This window comes from Arvicola amphibius, chromosome 1 (genome assembly GCF_903992535.2).
Source record: "Arvicola amphibius chromosome 1, mArvAmp1.2, whole genome shotgun sequence".
In the NCBI taxonomy this organism is placed as follows: domain Eukaryota; kingdom Metazoa; phylum Chordata; class Mammalia; order Rodentia; family Cricetidae; genus Arvicola; species Arvicola amphibius.
Window position 1 is genome coordinate 179,764,054 of NC_052047.1, and position 22,383 is coordinate 179,786,436.

Here is a 22,383-nt window from a genome sequence, read left to right on the forward strand (position 1 = left end):
ATGTGAAGCTGAAAATTCTCCTCTCAATTTTCATGAACAATTATGTTGGAATTTTTATGCAGATGGCATTGAATCCTGGACTGTTTTGACATGGTGACCAATTCACTATATTACTCCTACTGATCCATGAGCACAGGGGAACTTTCCATCTTCTGATATCTCCGTCTGTTTCTTCAATTTTTTGAGGTTTTTATCTTAAAAATCTTTCACTTTTATTTGTTAAAAATACCCTAAGATATGTTTGCTTGGTTATTTGGGTTTTTTGTTTGGTTAGTTTGAGTTTTTTATTTTTGTTATTCTTGTTCTTGCTGTTTTATAATGTTGTAAAAAGCATTTTTTCTTTGATTTCTCTCTAAGTACAGTTCTCAACTCTACACAGAAAACCTGCTGATTTTTGTGTGTTAATTTTGTATTCTGACACTTTGCTAAAAGAGTGTTTCAGCTTTTATGGTAGTGGTGTAGTTTTTTAGTGTTTTATAGATGTAATCATATCATCCACAAATAAGGATTATTTTTAATTCTTCCTTTCCTATTTTCATTACCTTGACTTCTTTCAGTTGTCTTAGAACCTTAACTAATACTTCAAATGCTATATGGAGAAAATGGACATTCCTATTTTGTTCCTGATTTTAGTAGAAATGGTTTGAGATTTTCTTTTAGGTTGACTTTGTCTATGGGCTAACTCTAAGTCACTTTTATTATGTTGTCCTCAGTTCCTAATATTCCTAGTCTCTTTCAGGACATTTCATAGGAAGGAATACTGTGTTTACTAATGAAAAGATCATTGTGTTATTATCTTTTAGTTTGTTTATATGGTGAATCAAATTATTTATATATGAATATTGAACCATTCCTTCATCTCTGAAATGAAGCCTATTTTAACATTGTATATAATCTTTTTGAAGTGTTCCTGTATTTGGTTTTCCAGTATTTTATTGAGAATTTTTACATGTACTTTCATATGGTATGTATATTCATAAGGTAAATAATTCTGTAATACTTTCTCTATATCACCCTCCCTCCTCATTTTGACTTGGTTTGTTTACTTTTGTTTTTGAGACAGGGTTTCTCTGTGTAAAGACACTGGTTGTACTGGAACTTTCTCTGTAGACCAGACTGGCCTTGAATGTATAGAAATACTGCTGCCTCTGACTGACAGTGCTGAGAAAAAGCCCTCACCACCCCTATCTGGCTTTAATTCCCTTTTGCAGTTAGGTCTTTATGTGTTTCCACTTCAGGGTAATTGTGACCTCATAAAAATAGGCAATGTTCCTTTTGTTTCTATTTTGCTGAATAGTTTGGAGTCAATTGTATTTACTGTTCTTTGAAACATTCTTTGAAGTTTTTATTGTATTTATTGTTCTTTGAAGTAAATTTCTTCACTGAGCTCACTGTGGGTCATAAGTTTATTTAAATTTCTTATCTTAAATAGGATTTAACTTTCATAACTTGTATATATCAAAAATTTATCTGTCTTTCAGGTTTTCCAATTTCGTTGGGTACATATTTTTGTACTGTTCCCTTATTGTTGTCTGGCTTCCTCAGTCTCTTTTCTCTTATAACATTTTCAAATCGACTTTTAATAAATTAGGTTGATTCTCTTCACTTTTTCATATATTTGTTAAAGGTTTATCAACTGTATTGTTTTTTCCCAAAGAGTCAACTCTAACTTTCATTGATTCTTTGTACTGTCTTGTTGTTTTGTTTATATTTATTGATTTTAGCCTTCGGTTTGATTATTTCTTGCCATCTTCAACTTCTGGGTATTATTTTTTTTCATTTTCTTCTAGAGCTTTCAGGTGTGCCATTTAGTAATGTGAGTTCTCTCTGTATCTCTGTTCCTCTTTCTCTTTCACACCCTTTCATTCCCTCCCTTGCTTTGGTTTTGTTAGATAATTTTTAAGTCTATGACCTTGCCTCTTAGGAAGAACTTACTGTGTGCCATAGTTTTCAGTGTTCACTTTTATTCAACTTAAAAACCTTTTGATTTCTCTTTTAACCAATTTTTCATTCAGTAGTGTTGTGTTCAGTTTCTTGAATTTTTAAACCTTCTATAGTTTCTGTTGGTAGTAGTATCTATATTTATCCATAGCAATCAGATTTTTTGCAAGGTCTTGTTTCAATTTTCTTGCTTCTGTTGAGAAACACCTTGTGTCCAAGTATGTATTCAGTTTAAGAGAAAGTTTCATGAACTGCTCAGAATTAGGTAGATCAACACTGATTTAAGTGAAATGGTCAATAAATATCTGCTAGGCCAATTTGATTTATGTTGCTATATAATTATATAGCTCAAGCATTTCTCTGATTTTTTCAGGATAACTTGTCTTTAACAATATATTTCTTAAGATCATATGTTATCTGAGAAAAATATATACTCCAATGCCAGCATCCTGCAGGGCCATCTAATGACTACCTCATAGTTGCACACAATTAGCACCAAATAACATGAGCCATCTTTATTTATACATTAACAGAGCTTGTTCTACCAGGATTCCATTAATAGTTTTATTATTGGTTTCTATGATTAACTTCTAAGAATTACATCATAGCCATCATAAAAACCTCCTTTATCCCTTATCTGCTTCCCCAAACATTTTTTCCCATCCCTTACACAACCTCAGTCTAGGCATAGAGTCTGGCATTTTTGTAACTTTAACTATCTAGCCAGCATCCTGTTCTTGCTGCACATATGTAAGCTGGCAGCTACTTGCAGTTTAAAAGTTAAAGGTTGTAGACATGGGTACATTGCTCTAAGGACAGCAATATTTGAACCTGGGCAATTCTTTTGTGTCTGTAGGAGACGCTTTTATATATTTCCTGGCCTTCAAGGCGGTGATGTTGCTCTCATTCACTCTATAAAAGACAAACTTTGTCAACACACTCTTCTCCCATTCCACTGTACCTTTCTTCTTCCACCAACTAATTGCTCCTGTGTGTGGTAAAAAAAATTATTTATCCATCCCAGACTTTGCATTGCATTTTGTCCTCTTGTAGTATACCGTATCCTACCATTAATGCTTGGTATCCAAGGAACTTACTCTCAACTGTTGCTACTGTGTCTTCCCTTGATACTTTTCCCCTTTTCTGTGTATTGTTTACCTCAATCTCCTTCCCAGAACTGTGAGATATGGTTAATGTTCCAGGTATTGTTTCCTCACATGAACTAATTGTTTCCTGCCACTACCATTTGAAGTCCCTTTCTCCACAAGGTACTGCTATCTACCTTTCCTGAAAACAATTAAGAAAGCATGTCAAGTTAATTTTAAATGCCTCTACTAAGTCAGAAAAGTTTCCAAATTAGGCATTTCAGTTAATACTTACAGATAAGAAATTTGAGAAGCAAATAGCCCCCTGCTGAATCTTAGGGGAAAGCATTTGAGAAAGAATGGAGTTTCCTGGGAACATTGGAGCTGTGGCACATGTGACTGCCAAAGTAAAACTAAAAATCACCAAAAGATTCACCAATATAATGAAAGAGAACAGTGCACACAAGCTTAGCAAATACGTCACTATCCTTCTGTGTGCCCAGATCTACTGTTTCCTGACAAGTGACATACAATCTCCACTGGACTTCCCTTGCAGAGACCCATAGGACTTGCTTTTATAGACTGATCTGAGTCTGGATTACACAGCTCCTGACACCCCACCTTTATTTATTTGCTTAAGCAATTGTTCTCTAACCCACCAATACAACTAACCACACATCCAATAACTCAGCACTTACCTTATTCTCTTGTACTAGTTATAAACATAGTGCATCCCACACTCACTCACATACAAGGCATAGTTACCTTCTTCCGCACTTTTTCCCCCACAGGAAAACGAGTGTGTTTAGGAGAAGGTCTGGCCCGCATGGAGCTGTTTCTGTTCCTGACCACCATTTTACAGAACTTCAAGCTGAAATCTCTGGTTCCCCCGAATGATATCAATGATGCCCCACTGGTCAATGGATTTGTTGTATCACCTCCCCCTTTCCAGCTCTGCTTCATTCCCATCTAATGAAGATCAGATGCCTGGTTCCTGCTGGGTTCTTCTCTGAAATCACCCTCAAAGCTTGTATTTAACACTTTCCCAGAAGGCATACAGTGTCCTTCCACATTCTCACAGCTTCTGTTCTCTAATTTCCCACGGACATCATCAGTTCTCCATTTTACAGTCTCTGAAGTCATCGCCAAAGACATTTGCCATTCTCCATTGCACTGTTACTATCCCTTGTGCTCACATGTAGCTAAACCTGTAGTTAACATGGCTCCCACATAAAATGGAAAATGTCCAACTATATAATAATTCACAGTCATGTTTGTGTCTCCTGTATGTCCTTGACAATAACATATTAAATTTGTATTTCTGATTTCCATCAATTTTCATAAGGAATGAAAGAAAAAGAAGTTCCCAAAGGTCCTGCTGTACTGTATAACAAGAAGCTTACTGAATGTAAAGTAGGAATACTGTTGAGACAGCTCAGAGAGCAGTGTTCTTGCCATATAGGGCTTAAGTACATAAGTCTATATTTAAAGCACAGCTTAAAGGTCACACCTGGTGATAATTACTATTTACACCTCAGTGGGAGTCTGAGCCAATAGCATCCCTGGATGGAGCCAACTCATCCAGTAAAACTGCCAAGCTCTGAGTCCCACTGGGATACTCTGTTCCAAAACCAAGGTAGGGAGCTCCAAAGGAACAACACCAAACTGAACTCGGAGCTCCATATGATCATGCAGATACACACACTTACACACACAACACACAAAGTGGCAGATACTCACTATTATACAAGTAGTTTGTCACACACAGGCCTATACTCTTTCCTGGAACACACAAACGCAAAAGAAGTTATTGAAGAGGATGGTATGAGAACACTCTTTGGCTAGGGATCCCTTAAAGTTACTGCAAGCACTTGCATTTTAAAGAGATACACAGTAACAGGAGCAGCAGCCAGCTGTAGAGAAATAGGTGGAATATACAGGGAGAGTAAACAAAATGTAAACATTTTAAAATTGCCTTTGACTTATTTCTTCATGCTTAATCTCGGGCATATATTTCAATTTCACATTGCTTACCATATCTCTATGCTACTCTCTTCTCTCCAACAAGAGTAAGTCAGAGGAAGCATCGGTTCTCAATTACGTTAGTTGCTATATTCTCTCTCCACAGCACTGGAAGTTATTAAATGAGAATAACTACCAAAACCTAGAGAGAGCCAACTCTAGACTGCCCAGGGTATGAATGAAATCCACTAAGACTTTATCTGAGCGTTTGGGGGAAGATACTCATTAATTCTCTTGATGTATGAGGATCATTTCTTTTCCTCTCTCATGTTCAGTTCCTCAGTTCGTTTTTCTTCACAGCCATATTTACTCAACAGAATCTTTCAGGTAATCCAGGAGCATCATTTGAATTCTTAAGTAAGTGATAAAAAGAGAGCCATCCCAAAACTCACATGAAATAAATATCAAAAAAAAACTTGTCACATAGCAAGGAAGGAACATTTTTTTTCTCAGTCAACTCCCTAATTGGTGAGCTGTACCTTACAGATGCAAGGAAAGAAGCAGCATTTTGTTATCTATCTAGAGAGCGATGGAGAGAGAGCAGGCTGTGGTAGCACATGCTTTAAAGAACAATATGGAACACACACAGAAGAAAATACAAAACACTGGTGTGGGTGGAATCTTGTAAATTTGGCATATATTTATTTTGGGTCCCATTGGCCTTTAGGTATTTCGTGTCCCATTGGACTTTGGTAATGACATGTCACATTGGCCTTTAGGTATTTCGTGTACCATTGGACTTTGGTAATGACATGTCACATTGGCCTTTAGTGCTGACAATGATTGGAGGCCCGGTGAGTGATGGGGAGCACATGGTTCTGGAATGTGGGTAGTTCTTGGTTGAAACACATTCATTTCTTTTTTATTATAAAAGGAAAGTATATAGGAAGGGTGACTTGTGGAGACACAGAACTGGCTTAGAGTGCAGGCTCCTCCTGGGACAGAAGGGATGAAGTTGGGAAATGGTTGCTTGGCAAACCAAGCATAGATGAAAGAAAATTTTTATTTTAGATGTACATTTGAAATTTCTAAGCTCAGGGTTTTAGTACTTAGAGAAGGGTAATTCCAAAACCAGAGGAAGAGGGAGAGAGCCCTGAAGGGGAAGCCTAGCCCAAAACCTTGTTTTGTAAGGCGTGTCCCCCTTGGTTTAAAGGCGTGTCCCCCTTGGTCTAAAGGCGTGTCCCTCTTAGGCGTGTCCCCCTTAGGCTAATATTGACTTATAAAATCTTGCGGGCCTGCGGCCTGCCGGCTCTTTGTTTTCCTGCCCTCCTCGCTGGAACCTTGGATTTGTAAGTTCCCTTTCCTTTCCTTTATTAAAACTGACTTATATATATATTAAAGCTTGTCTGGTGAATCATAACTGCCGATCAACCACGCACCTTCAGAGCCCACTCTCAAGAATAGACAATAACTGTGGAAAGCTAGGCTGTTGGTTTTCAGGAATTTTTATCTGAAGGCCATTTGACCTGTGAGAGATGGATTAAAGTTGATTCCCTGAAGCTTGCAAGAATTTTTTTAAGTTTACAAAAAAGTTAAAATTTTTAGTTATGTTATTATTACCACTGTTTGTAATCTGTAATGAATACACATTATAAAAAAGGCGACTCATGCTCATGAGTCTCTTGATTCATTTTGAAGGTTTTGGGTGACAAAAAAAATGATTCTGGGTTAAAAGCATTAACACTCATTCCAGAGGGACAGACATATAGATGAGATAAAGATGCTTTAAGAGCCATGAAAATCAATTTTAAGTCTAACCTTAGCAAATAATTAAAGGAAATTTAAAATCTTGAGATTGTGACTATGATAACTATAGAACTCAACTCTGGTGTTTTATGTATTCCAGAACTATTCCGCAGTAATAACACACTTTTGGTGGGTCAAATTGGCAAAATCAATAAAAAATAATAAAAAATAAATAATTGGAATCCATACAATTTGTGGCCCTAGTAATGGAAATGTTATGAAAATTAACTACATGATTGAAAAATAGCAAAAAAAAAATGCTGTTAAAATGTACAACAAAATGAAATGGAGTTTGGGAACCCATTCATGATGTGAGCTTTCCCTCAGTATGCTGTGAATAGCATTGGTGAGTAAAGAAACTGCCTTGGCCTGTTGATAGGGCAGAACTTAGGTAGGTGGGGGAAATTAACCGAATGCTGGAAGAAAGAAGGAGGAGTCAGGGAGAAGCCACATAGCCCTGTCGGAGACAGATGCCGGAACATTGCCAATAGGTCACGAGCCTTTTGGTAAAATATAAAATAATGGGTTAAATTTAGATGTAAATGTTGACCAATAAGAAGTTAGAACTAATAGGCCAAGCAGATATTTAATATAGTTTCTGTATGATTATTTTGGTTCTGGGCAGCTGGGACAAACAAGCAGCCCTCCTGCAACACATTCTGAATGTCCTTGATCTACACGTTCAGCAGAGATGACACACACAATACTGGTGATTTCACAGCAACACCTTCACATGCTTGCTTATCATGTAATGTCCATCCATAATTACTTTGAAAGCAATCAGTAACCCTGCTGGCTTCTTCACAGAAACACACATTTAACTTATTAGAAGTTTGTTGAATTTCATTAGCTGGTAAAAATGTAAAAGCAAATGACACATTTTGAAACTAAACTGTTTTTGGTCTTCTTATTCTTTTTCTTCTTCTACTATTACTTCATTTTAAAGACATATTTTTCAATATGTAAGTGTTAGGCCTGCCAACATGTCTCTGAACCATATTAATACAGTGCCAAAGAAGGCAAAAGTGGGCTTCAGGTCTTCTGTAACTGGGCTTTCATATTGTTATTAGACACCATAAGGCTTCCAGGAACTGAACCCAGGTCCTCTGAAAGTACATAAAATGTTCTTAGCCACTGAGCCATCTCTCAAGCCCCTTGAAACTGAAGTTTTGCATACTGTAGCATTGCTAATTTATTCTTCGAAACTGAGATACCTATCCCTTTCAGGTAGCCTTTGATACACATATAAATTCTATCTGGGAGATGCAGACTTTCAAAATTTCAACATTTGAGATTTAAACCTTCCAACATTGTGATTTCCATGATTTTGAATTCCTGGAACTTTTATCTACCAGGATTTCAACACTGCAGATTGTTTGTCATTACAGATAAAGTTGGGTTCATTTGGTCAGCCTGGTTATTCAATGTCCCTGTCTGATGTGGGACAGTGTTCTGTTTGTGTTGATTTCATCCGCTAATAAAGAAACTGCCTTGGCCAGCCCTTAGGTGGGTGCAGTAGACAGAACAGGAAGAAGGAAGTGAGGTAGATGGCTCAGTCAGATGCCACGCCTCTCCTAAGTTAGTCAGACCACCATGCCTCTGCTCAGGGAGAGAGTTGCGATGAAGCGAGCCACCAGGTCAGACATGCTGAATCTTTCCGGCAATAGGACACCATTCATGGTGTTACATAGATTATTAGATATGGGTTAGTCAAGATGTGATAAGAGGCAGAAAGTGGGCCAGGCAGTGTTTAAAAGAATACAATTTGTGTGATGTTATTTCGGGTAAAGCTAGCCGGGTGGCTGGAAGCCGGGTGGAAGGAAGCCGGCCTGTAGCTCCTCACTACACCTGTCCATTGATTCCCTCACAAATAAGTGTTACCAAATGTCTACTCATATTTCTTTACCTCACATTTCATTTATTACTTTGAACTTTTTAGACATTTAATAGGCAATGTATTTGCCAGTGTCTGCAAGTCCAGGCACAATTAAACTTGAACTGTTCCTCTTCCCACACAAGGTAGAACATTCACAGTGTACACCACTAGAAGCTCTGTAAAGTGGGAAGATTTGTCTTTACAGTGTCAACCCAATTGAGATGCAAGCAGCCACTGTTACACCATGCTCCCAAATACCAAACTAACTCATCCATGAGTCAAGTTTGGTCTGATTCTTCATCTCCTTAAAGTCACAATAGATGCTTAGCAGACACAGGAAAGTGCCAAGGAGTGGGCATGGGTCCAGTAGGAGTAGGTGGCAGACAGGCTTAGGCTATGGCAGGCTGCATATACCCTCAGCCTTTCCACCTCATGAACAATTGATCTTGCAGGTGCCTAGCTTAACTGGTGAGATAACAGAATCCAGGTCATAATCGTCAGTTCTGACATTTATTGTATCTCACCCAGGGCCTATGTCCCCAGACACATTGTAGAGGTATGCCAGGAGTTGTTTTACAAAGGTATAAAATTCTTTGAATCACCTTGGTCAGGAAGGCAAGGAAGCTGCCTTCTGATTCGTCATTGGTATCTTATCCTCAACATTTTGAGGTCAAAGAGTATGTGAGGTCGGAGTGTATGGTAAGTCATGTGGCAAAAGCAGCTGGGCAGTTGCAACACAGCCTGAAACCTACTGAGGCAGACTTTCCCACAGTGGACCTCACTCGGTTGGTAGTCTTTTTCTCACCCCAGTGGACCTGGTTTTTTTCTCTTAGGGCCACAAACCAGCTCTCAAATCATGACACAGAGAGTTATTAGTTTTGAATGCTCATCCTAGCTCAGGATCATATCTGCCTATCCCTTTTAACTTAACCTATTTTTCTTTATCTACATTTCATCTCTGTTCTTCTTACCTTTGTATTATTTTCAGTGGAAGAATGGATGAAGAAAGTGTGGAATATATACATATTAGAGTACTACTCGGCAGTAAAAAACAATGACATCTTGAATTTTGCATGCAAGTGGAAGGAAATAGAAAACACCATCCTGAGTGAGGTAACCCAGGCCCAAAAAGATGAACATGGGATGTACTCACTCATAATTGGGTTCTAGCCATAAATAAAGGACATCGAGCCTATAATTCATAAAAAAATCCTAGAGAAGCTATATAAGAAGGTGAACCCAAAGAAAAACATATAGTTATCCTCCTGGATACTGGAAGTAGACAAGATTGCCGGACAAAAAATGGGAACATGGGGATAGAGTGGGATGAGGGGAGGGGGTGATGGGGTGAGAAAAGTGTGAAGTGGAGGATGGGAAGAGCTTGGGGGAATAGGATGGTTGGGATATAGGAAAGGGGGATATGGGAACAAGGAATTATATATCTTAATTAAGGGAGCCATTCTAGGGTTGGCAGAGACTTGACTCTAGAGGGGTTCCCAGGTGTCCAGGAAGACGCCCCCAGCTAGGTCCTTGGGCAGCTGAGGAGAGGGTGCCAGAAATGTACAGATCCTATTGCCATACTCATGAATATCTTGCATATCACCATAGAACCTTCACCTGGCATTGGATGGAGAAAATGACAGAGCCCCACATAGGAGCACCGGACTGAGCTCCCAAGATCCCGATGTGGAGCAAAAGGAGGGAGATCATGAGCAAGGAAGTCAGGACTGTGAGGAGTGCATTTACCCATTGAGACGGTGGGACAGATCTAACGGGAGACCACCAAGTCCAGTTGGAATGGGACTGATGGAACAGAGGACCAAACCGGACTCTCTGAATGTGGCTGACGGTGGAGGAGGACTGAGAAACCAAGGACAATGGCAATGAACATGAACTCTACAACATGGACGGGCTCACTGTGAGCCTTGTCAGTTTGGTTGCTCACCTTCCTGGACTTAGGGAGAGCTGGGAGGACCTTGGACTTAACATAGTGAAGGGAACCCTGACGGCTCTTTGTCTTGGAGAGGGGTGGAGTGGGGGTATGGGTGGAAGGGAGGGGATGGAAGGGGGAGGAGGAGGGAAGGAGATGGAAATCTTTAATTAAAAAAATGAGGAAAAAAAGAAAACAAGCTATCTTTTCTCATTTTACATTCCAATGCCAGTTCCCACTCATTCCCCTCCTTCCACTCCTTCCTCCATCCTCCCCACTCAGACTCCCCCCCATCCACTCTTCAGGAAGAGTAAGGCACATTGTTTTGAGGAAGGACCTAGGCCCTCACTACTATATATATATGGAGCAAGATATCCATCCAAAGAAAATGGATTCCAAAAAGCCATTACAGGCAGTAGGGATAAAACCTGGTGCAACTACCAGAGGCCCCACAGTCTTCCCCAGCTATACAACTGTCACCCACATTCAGAGGGTGTAGTTTGGTCCTATGCTGGTATCTTCCTCGTCCAGCTTGAGTTAGTGAGCTCTTGTCATCTCAGGTAAGTTGTTTCAGTGGCTGTCCCCTTCATAGTCTTGACCTCCTTGCTCATGTTCGCACTCCTCCCCTTCTTCAACTGGAGTTTGTTAGCTCAGCCCAGTGTTCTGTTGCAGGTCTCTGCCTCTGTTTGCATCAGTTGCTGGAAGAAGGTTCTATGATGACATTTAATATAGTCATCAATCTCACTACAGGGCAGAGCCAGTTTGGGCCCCCTCTCCACTACTGCTTAGGATCTTAAAGGGGATCATCCCTTTTACTTTTTCTTTCTTTTGTCTTTGTCTGGCAGATTAGTGTCTGACTGACTTCTGGCCTCAGGAGTGTCCCTCACTCTCTCCTCTCTTCTCTTTCACCTGTTCTCTTCTCAAGCCTAGATTTCTCTTCCTATTTATTATCTCTCCCTGGGATCCTTACCTCTCCTGATTATCTATTAGATCTTTAATTTGTTATTAGACCAACTGGGTGCTTTAGAAAGTCAAGGTGTCACAGATGCAACATATCTTCACATAATGAAACACACATCCTTATATCATTAAACAAATGCAGCATAAACAAAAGGAACACACAGTTAAAGTAATATTCTGCAGCATACGCAAATGTAATATATCTTCACCTAGAAGGTTCTACAACACCCCATTATGTGAATATTGACAGTATTCCAAGGTGGGAATATGTCATGCCCACCACTCAATGACGCCTTCCCCGTGATAAGATGCAATAGTTAAAAGATGCAATCATTTCTCTTTTAGGGATCCTCTTTATTTCTCAAACCAAGTACTCGCATACTCTGTACATGAAATGATCTTGATCAGCTATCTGCACTGTCACCATGTCTAGTACAGAAGCTACAATTGCTGTAAGCTCTTGATGGAGTTCTTAGGAGTTCACTGTCATTCTCCAGGACCTGTCTTGGATAGTCACATGGATCAGATTCATGAATTAAATGAAGATGTTGACTTGGTGTAGAGGTTAGTGGTAGTGCATTTACCTGACAGGCACAAAACCCTAAGTTTAACCCAAACACTTGGAAATAAATAAACATATTATTGAAAATTATTACCTCCAGAACTTTGACTCTCCTAAAAATGACAATAATTATGCCATTCCAATCCTATCCCCTTCCCTGAGATGCAAGGCTTTATTTATTTATGTATTTCTTTGAGGACTATGATCATTCAGGATTCTGCCCTGTCATAGGCCCAAACAGCTACTTTATTCATTAGCCAATAAAAGCAACACATATACAGAATGACTTCCTACACCACTTTCCTAATGATTCACTCTTGCTTTAATTGACTATTTATGTTGGACAGTACACTTTCTAGTTCCACCTATTTGCTGTTAGCTTTTCCTTGTATTTGCAATATGCATTACCTCTCCAGCATAGGTGCCTCTAACAATCAGTCTGATCTAACCTTTCCATTCCTTCTGATTATTGCACTACCTTCTTCTGGTATTTAAAGCATCCCCAGATCATTATTATTCCAGTTATCAATATCACAGCAACACCTTCATGTGCTTCATCATCCTGCTATGTCTGTCCCATAATTACTTCTAAAGCAATCAGTAACCCTGCTGGTCCCTTCATACAAACACACAGTTAACTTATTAGAAGCTTTTTGAATTTCACTAGCTGGTAATAATGTGAAAGCATATGACACATTTTGAAACTAAATTGTTTTGGTCTTCTACTTCTTCATCATCACCATCCTCATCTTTTCCTTCTCCTTATCCTACTACTACTTTATTTTAAAGACATATTTTCCATGTGTATGTGTTGTTCCTGCATCCATACCTCTGAACCATATTAATGCAGTGCCAGTGAAGGCCAAATTGAGCAACAGATGCTCTAGAACTAGACTTACAGATTGTTCTTAGCTGCCATATGGGTGTGAGGAACTGAACCCAGGTCCTCTAGAAGTATATCAAATGCTCATAGCAACTGAGCCATCTCTCCAACACCCTGAATCAGAAGTTTTGTGAACTTCAGCGTGGCTAATCTATTCGTCAAAACTCAGCTTTCTATTCCTTTCAAACAATCTTTGATACACCTACAAATTAGAGTTGGGAGATGCAGACTTTCAAAATTTCAACATTTGAGATTTAAACCTTCCAACATTGTGATTTCCATGATTTTGCATTCCTGGAACTTTTAGCTACCAGGATTTCAACACTGCAGATTCTTCGTCATTACAGATAAGGCTGGCACTGGGCTCAATTGGTCAACCTGGTCATTCAAACCCCATGTGCATTGATTCCCTCACAAATGAGCAGTAAGGGTTCCCTGCCCTGTGGGAAGTCAAAGTTCCTCCCCAATCGATCCAGGTCTAGGAAGGTGAGCATCCAAACAGGCCAGGACCCCCAAAGCCAGTATATGTAGTAGGGTCCAAATCCAGGGTTTTATTTATTTCTTCCATTTTGTTGTTTGTTTTTTCCTCAATTTCTTTAAGGGATTTTTTGTTTCCTTTTTAAGAGCCTCTATCATCTTCATAATGTTACTTTTTTTTAAATGTTTTTTTTAAGATTTTATTTATTTATTAATGTATACAACATTCTGCCTCCATGTATGCCTGCAAGCCAGAAGAGGGCGCCAGATCTCATTACAGATGGTTGTGAGCCACCATGTGGTTGCTGGGAATTGAACTCAGGTCCTCTGGAAGAACAGTCAATGCTCTTAACCACTGAGCTATCTCTCCAGCCCATAATGTTACTTTTTAAGATTGACTTCTTGTGCTTCATCTGCATTGGAATGTTCAGGTCTTGTCGTAGAATCACTGGGTTCTAGTGGTGCCATATTCCCCGTTCAGTTATTTAAAGTATGCTTACACTGGCATTTATGACTCTGAACTTGAGATGATTATAGGTCTGCGTGTTTATTACTATATTTATCTCTGTTAGATGGGTGTTTTGTTCTTTTATTTTTCTGTTTCCTTCATTATTTTATGGCCTGAATAGCCATAAAATAATAGAGTTCTAGAGACTGGCAGTTCTTCAGTTATGGATATTAAAATCTTACTATAAAGTGACTAAAGTGTGAAGACCTGAATAGGTGAAAACAGATATCAAAGAGAATTGAATATCAGAAGAATGGCACTATTTGAGTGTTAATGAGATTTCTCAAGCATAGGCTACTTCTATAAATATGTCCTTATCTTTGTTCTATTTTGACTTAGCAGAGACTCATAAAATTCATTAGTCTGAATGCCACAGCCCAGTATCACTTAATATAGCAGATGGTAATTAATATTCAGGTGTCAACCCACTGAAAACAAACTCTCTGATGTAGAAATCTCATGTAACTAAGGTTATGAGAATACAGACCCAGGAATACCTTTTGCTTCTGACTGTAACTTCAGGTATGCTATTGCATTCTTTCCTTAGAAGCTATGGGAAATCCTCCACTGCCTGTATACAGTATGTGTGTATCTCATGAACACATCCTGATTTCCTGATCATTTTTATCTGTGGATTGTCGAGAAGATGGATCCTCCTTAGTTGTATTGTCCAATTGTCATTAATAATGTTAGACTATACAGACTTTTGATGACTAAAATGAATACAAAGAGAGGCTACTCAAGTCAGGAATTATAAGTTCCCCTGAAGAGTTGTCTTCGAATTCAGCTTAAGAAAATAGCTGTATGCAGTGGGGAGGCGAGCAGGTCTGCTTTTCGTCCCGCCCGGTTCCCAGCCACTTGGCTAGCTTATGACCTGAAATAAGAACACATAAACTGTATTCATTTAAACACTGCCTGGCCCATTAGTTCCAGCCTCTTACTCACATCTTGATTAACCCATATCTAATAATCTGTGTAGCACCACAATGTGGTGCCTTACCGGGAAGATTCTAGCGTACGTCCATCTTGGGCCGGAGCTTCATCGCGTCTGGCTCAGAGAGGAGAGGCATGGCATCTGCCTCAGAGAGGTGAGGCGTGGCGATTTATTAACTTCCCTTCCCAGCATTCTGTTCTGCCTACTCCACCCACCTAAGGGCTGGCCTATCAAATGAGCCAGGCAGTTTCTTTATTAACCAATGAAATCAACTCAAACAGAAGACCCTCCACATCAGCTGTATTACCCCAACTGCCAAAATAGCCCTATACTATCAACTGATATAAACCTTCAAGGTAGCTTTAGATCAGAGCAGGTGCCTTGTTAGTCGTTTCTAAAATAAACTATTTACAGAAAAAAATAATCTTATTTACAAGGACATACAACAAACTGTTCTGTTGAACCAAGGTAGCAAGTGTGAAGCAACTTAATTGCTTTGCCAGGTGACAACATATGGTAATGATTAATGCTTTCCACGAATTCCTAACCTCAGTTTTATGGCTTTTGTTCAGGTACACCATGGGAGAAGATTCTAAAACTGTCCAGGGCTACAAAATTAATCAGACTTCATAGCCTCGAGAAAGAGTTACAAGTTTTCTTCTTTATGGTCAATGGTTACACACAGGGAAGAAGTACTTTCTGAGATCTAAAGTACCTTGTCTTGGGAAGTGCCTGTTTGAACAGATATTTAAAAATGTATAGTAATCAGGCTCAATTCATGACACATTTGCTCTTTGTAAACAAACAATCTCTGAGTTGACAAAGTCCAGCTTTTATGACCAATACCACAAAAGGTTAGTTTTAAAAGTCTATATACTTAGAAGTATAACACATAGCACACAATTTCCTTATTTCCTTAGATACCTTAGTAGTTTAGTTTTATAACTCCATTAAAATACTTTCTTTACATCTGTAGGCTATACACCACCAAGTGAGTTGACTGAGAGAAAGTGCTCTTTTCTCTTGTTCTGTAAAAAAGTCATTTAGATTTATTGCAGGAGAGCTGTTAGGAAGACTCTGTCCCTTATCATTTACTTAGAAGTGGAAAATGTCCTTCAAATGTATCTTCTATGTTGCTTAAATGTTGAATAATTATTTAAGTTATAAAGAACAGAGAAACTTCAGACTATCACAAGAAAATATCATGAAAGAGAGAGTCAGAATGGGCTAGAATGGCTAGAGAATCAGAAGTGAATCATCAAGAGTAAAAATAGATTCAGAATGAGAGATAAAATAGAGATAGCAGAAAAGATACAGAGAAATATCTTGAGAGAATTCAACATGAGAGGATAAAGGGAGAAACCATCAGGAAAGTGGGCACGTGCCTTTCTTTTTACTAAATACCCTCAGAAAAGTTTTGCTTCCACCAACCCCGTGGATTTCTTTCAATGCTGTGGGCACTGTTTAGGAACTGGTTCTCCATAGTCTATGGTATATGCAAAACTCTCAAAATACTCAGTCATGTCACAGTTTATTATTTATGCTTAAAGGGGCTCTATACAGTTTGACCTTCTCCTTTCTTTACGTTTGTTTCACTTGATATGTCTGAGGACAAATTAATTCTATTTGGAGATGAGAAGGTGGGCCTTGTAAATTCAGGACTTGACGACAAAAAGAGAGATTGCAAGGTATGGAGAAGGGCTGGAGGTCACACCACTTGTGTCTCACCTCTTGCCCTGGATAAAAATATTGCATTCAATTATATTCACCAATACTTACCAACTCTGCCTTATAGTTCAATATGCACCATAATCAGTGGCAATAAATAAGCATAGATCTAGCCAATAATATTGCCATAGATAATTATTATATAGAGCTTAGGAAATTTTGCTTCTGAAATCTGTAAACCTTAATGACTCAGATTCTTAGAGAGCTCCATTATCTACTGCAAAGTCAACAGTAATTTGTTGGCTGACTCACATTGCTTTGAAACTCCACAAATTCACAAAGTGTCTTAAGGGCAAAATAAGTTCAATATGTCTTTTAAAAGCAGTCTCATTTTATACCGGGCGAAATAGTTGTCCCTGCTCACTGTCTTCTTGTCCTGTGATGAGAGTCTGTACAATGCTGTAGGAAAACCCTTCTGCATGCTACGAATAATCTTCCATGGTTCCACAATCCTTACAGAATAAAGTCCATGATCCTAACAATGTCAGTTCTCTAGAACTTGACTCCAGGTCACCTGAGGGTCCAGGAAGCTCTGGCAGCAGCCAGCATGAACCTAGGAGTCTGCTGACTGCATCTCCAGCTTCATCTGAAGGAGCCTGCAGCCACCACTACTTCCTCAGTGTGTGTTATCTCCTTCCATACCTCCACTCCTTAATGATATCCCACTGGCAGAGGAATGAACAAACAAAACAAGATACACACAGACAATGGAATGTGATTTTATTTTTAAGGACAAGAAGGAGCCAACATGATGGTTCAGGGAGCAAGCCTGAGAACAACCCCAGGACCCACATGGTGGAAGGGGAGAAACAACTCTCAGAAGTTGTCATCTAACTTCCATGTACCCACTGTGGCACATAGACACACACACACACACACACACACACACACACACACAATAAATAAGTGGGTAAAGTAACAAAGAAATAAATGTGATAAAAAAAATTTTAAGGAAATGCATTCTGGTGTGTGCCACATGTTTTACTGAGCAAATAAATCCATCATAAAAGAGAAAAACTGTTCTTTCTTTGTTCTGTATTGTTAGTGTTTGATTATTATATGGCTAGGGGATTTTTCTTTTCTGGTCCAATCAATATGCTATCCTTTACCCTTCTTTTATCTTTAGGTTAGAAAATTTTCTTCTATGATTTTGTTGAAAACGCTTTCTGGGCATGGTGGGCAGAAGACAGATAGCCAGAACCCACAGACCTGTCCCAATGTAGGTATACCACTATGATGAGCAAGTGTGTTGTGTAGACATGAAAGAGAAAGAGAAGTGTGAAGGACAATTAATAAAAACTCAGAGTCAGAAATTGGGGCTCAACCGTAAGATCTGAAAAGCAAAACAGCCAGCCACTGGCTCTTACCTCAACCTCAGTCTGAAACGGCGGTCCTACCTTCAGGAATCTCAGAATGAGGCTGTGTCTGAGAGCTGTCTTCCGCCATCTACTATGCCTTCTCTAAGGCTGGGGTTAAAGGCATGCACCACTGGGATTAAAGGCATGCACCACCCGATTTCTATGGCAATAAGTCTGACTAGTGGGATTAAAGGTGTGTGTTGCCATAATCCAGTCTGTAAGGCTGGCCAGTGGGACTGTTTTACTCTCAGATCTTCAGACTTGGAGGTTTGGAATTAGATGTTTGCCCCATTGACTTTGCTTCTGACTTGAGCTTATTATTCATTGTTAGTCCATTCCTTCCTTTAGTAACTTTGTTTATACTGTGTTAGTTCGACCCCTACAACCCCACCTCTATCTTAGAAGAATGAAACTTTGATGGAGAACTTCCTTCCACCAATGGCCTTTAAGAGGCTGGATCAGGTTGGAGTGTGACTTTAGGTACCAAAAAGCTGAGGTCCATTCTGCTCAGTCTCTTCTTCCCATGAGCCACACCTGGATGTCAGACCCCATTCCGATTTCCTCGTTGTGATGTGTGAGTTCCCTTTTAATAAAGAAAAAAACCTGAGAATACTCTATTCGGAGTTAGCTTGGTATTATTTGACTCATGTCCCGTCCCGCCCCCCCTCCCAATTTGGCACATTTTGCATCATCCGGCCACCCAATGTGGGGAAAGGTCCATGCTTATCAGAACCTCCCACCCCCTGCGGCATTCCTGGTTTGCCAGCCGGGGCACATTTCTTGCCCACACACAGCTCACCTGCAGCTGCTTAGGACTCTGACTCTCCCGGCCCATGGCTCCAGCTGCTGCCTAGGACTCCAATTTTCCCTGCAGTCCACCATTTCACGGTGGCTCACAACTGAGGGAAAGCCAACATAAAACTTCCTCCCTGTACATAATCGTTTTAATTGTCCTTAACAACTGCTTTTAATTTGCTAAACAAAGTATATTTGTCAGTATCTAAGTAGGTTCCACACACAAAACCAAACCAGGACTTCGCCACTGCTTGCATCTCTCCGCCATGCAGAGCAACCATGACACCTGCTGGCCAATACATATTATTACACAGATTCCAACTAATTGTAATTGCCTTATAACAGATAAGATTTGAAAAAAAAATAGATGATGACTAATAATATTACCATTCACGAATTTAATAGCCATTTTGCTTATGCAATAGATGGTATTCTGCAAGGCTTTTGTGATTTTCTTTATACATCCATTTATTTGATTTTGGGAATTGGGTTTTTTTTTCATATTTTATCATAAGAAAATGGTTTGATAACAGAGCCAAGAATGAAGAATTTTTATAAATGATACAGTCTTTACAGACTAATAATGAATAGCTAGTTGAAGAAATTAATATTATGGAACAGGAAAACATTATTTGACAGACAAAATCCAATCAATATTGAATTCTTACCTGAAAAAATTCACACTGCTGAATTTAATAATCAAAATCTGTTGAAAAGTTATGATAGGTTAACAAATAAGGAAGGTAATATGCATATGCACACTATCAATATTATGTCCAAGGATGAGAAATTATCTTTACTGAACAAATTTCATACACTGGAATCATCAATGAGGACATTAGAATGGAACACTCGACAGGAGATTCAGACTTTACAAAAGGCAGTGGTGAAAGATTTGAAAAGATTGAGGAAATTATCAAAACTGATGAGCAGGGACAGAAGATTCAAGGACAGGATTTAGCCTCGCCAGTACGTGCCCAGACTCCAGGATGACTTACCCAGAGTTTTAGCTGCCTATTAGGTAATTTTCTCTGAGAAGCCATCTGGCACAAAATTCCCTAAGGTAGTCAACAATACCCATGGCAACCTATAGATATGAACAATTTTAAAAAATAAGCAATAAATAATATCTTCTGACCTGAATTCACCATTTGTTAGGGAGCTTGTGCTAATTTGGGGTGGGGGGAGAAATTGATAGCAATTATACCAAAACCAATAGAATTAACCTTATAAAGAGAACTACTTGGATTCTTCCCCAAATTGTGCGTGAAGTACCAATAACTGGAGCCCGTTTATTTTATACTGTTGCACATAAATCAGGTTACAAAACAGAGGAATTAAGTAAGGCAGAACAAAGCCTACAGAGTTATGAAACCACTTAAAAACCAAAGCTGGCTTTGGAGCTGGACAACAGCTGCCATTCCTTAAATTCAAGAATATTGTTAAAAGAAAAATTCACGGTTCCTGTCTCATGTCAGGAGCCATGGGGTATGGGACAGAAGAAAGAATTTAGGAAAAGTTTTACTTTTTCTCCATATCTTTTTTATTGTATCTTTCATTGAATATTTGTCTATATGAATAATGCTTAAGTTTTCCACATTGACCAATAGATTTTTCCTGTAGTAATCTTTGAAGTTTCCAGTAAGACGATGGGGCCCCACAACAACAACCTCCACCTGGTAGATATGACATCATGATGCTGACAGCACTACTATAAGACTGGGGCACCAGCTGCTCAAGGTGGTTCCAATGAGGCTGGCTGAAATGCTGTACCTTCTTACAATGTGCTGGCCAGAACTCCAAAGAAGAACATCAGAAAAACCCATTCGACACGTTCTGTATCATAACTTGCTTTGATACTTCAAACTTTGATACTCTGCTCAAAGAGGTTTACAGTTGCCTCTGATGAGCCTGTAAACTAATGCGGGATGAGTTAAGACTTTGGGACTACTTAATGGTTTTTTCTTTCTCTGTGAAAAGGGCACGAGTTTCAGGAGCCAGTAAGAACCAAGCATGGAAAACTGCTGTTTGTTCCCTAAACTCATGCAGGCCTTTCTTTCTCTAAAGTTTGCACTAATGGTAGTAAAAGGGTAGAAACATAGAAATGGACCTTTTGGAAGTGATTAAGATCATTAGAGTGGATCCCTAATAATGTAATCTAGTGACATTGTTAGGGGAGGGAAAAGAGTCTATGTGCAGAGAGGCAAGGCATCCCATTAAGGTATGACACTTTGGCATACTGTTTGGATTCCTAGCTTCTCAAACTGTGAGCTAAACAAATTTTCTTTTCATTTAAAAGAAGGCAGGAACTGAAGTGGAAGCCATGGAGGAATGCTTATTGCTAGCTTGCTCCCAAAGGCTTGCTCAGATTGCTTTCTTATACACACCAGAATCACCTGTTGGGGCATGGTACTACCTGGGTCCACTTATATCAATCATTAATTGAGAAAATGCCCCACAGACTTGCCTACCGGCCATCGGATAGACAGAATCCCTCAACTGAGATTCCCTATTCCCAGATAACTCAGCTTGAGTCAAAGTGACCAAAAAAACTTAAGCAGTACAATATGTACATATGATATACATAATACATATTTTATATATTATAGAATTGACCTACACATACAATTATAGACCAGTGGGACAGAATTCAATCAAGGTCAAGAAATAATGCAAAAATCCAATGAACAATTGATTTCTCCACAAACACCCCAAGATAATCAGTTGCAGAGGTTGTCAATCTTCCTAATGCTGTGACCCTTTAACAGAGTTTCTCATCTGTGGTAACTGCAATAATAAAATTATTTTGTATCTCATTTATAATTGTGATTTTTCTACTGTTAAAATCTGATTTGCAACCCAGAAAGGTTATGACCCACAGGTTGACCACCACAGTTGTAGTGGGTACAGTTCTTTACCATTGGTTCAGGAACACTTGAATACACATCAAGAGACTGTTTTTCCTACTTTTTTGTATAAAGGTAAATTTATTGGCACAAGAGCTTAAATATAAAATCAAAAACTATAAAGATATTAGAAGAAGGCATCATTCCTATGCTAGTTCTTTTGTATTTGTCAGGAACTTTCTTAGACTTAATAACAACAGCAAAAATGAATAAAGAAAATTGGACTTTATAAAATTTAAATCACTATTTCACTTGATGTGGTGCCACACACCTTAATCTCATCATTCCAGAGACAAAGGCAAGGGATCTCTGCGAGTTTGAAGCCAGCAAGGTATATATAGGAAGTTTCAGGCCAGACAAGTTACATAGAAAGACCTTGTGTCAAAAAAACAAAAATTTTTAATTACACCATTATTTGTATTTAAAGGTATTATCAAAAAACACAAAAGACAATCTCCAGAATAATAAGTACTTATAGATGATAAGACTTTAACATTCAGATATTAAGAGAACCAATCTATAACAAAAAACAAATATTAGAAAAAGTGGGAAAAGATCATGAACCCAAGTTTCTCCAGGAAGAGATGCCTATGCCAACCCATATAAGGTTCTCATCATTATCAGTCACTATGGAAGCACAAACCTAAATGACTTCACATATTGAAGCTAACA

The 22,383-nt window shown here is 38.9% G+C and overlaps 1 protein-coding gene across 4 annotated transcripts in view; it reads left to right on the forward strand.

The window, feature by feature from the left end:
* LOC119808480 (cytochrome P450 2C26-like) overlaps positions 1 to 9,686 on the forward strand; it is a 34,508-nt gene extending 24,822 nt beyond the window's left edge. The window contains exons 9-10 of one of the 4 annotated variants that reach the window (XM_042054648.1): positions 5,768 to 5,842; positions 9,659 to 9,686. In XM_042054648.1, the coding sequence (XP_041910582.1) occupies positions 5,768 to 5,796 (29 nt within the window). In that variant the 3' untranslated portion in view covers positions 5,797 to 5,842; positions 9,659 to 9,686. Of the gene's footprint in view, positions 1 to 3,817; positions 4,358 to 5,767; positions 5,843 to 6,894; positions 6,968 to 9,658 lie in introns of those variants that run through there. The other 3 variants (XM_042054646.1, XR_006020757.1, XM_038321034.1) reach the window with 3 other exon arrangements.
* Positions 9,687 to 22,383: the final 12,697 nt, after the last annotated feature.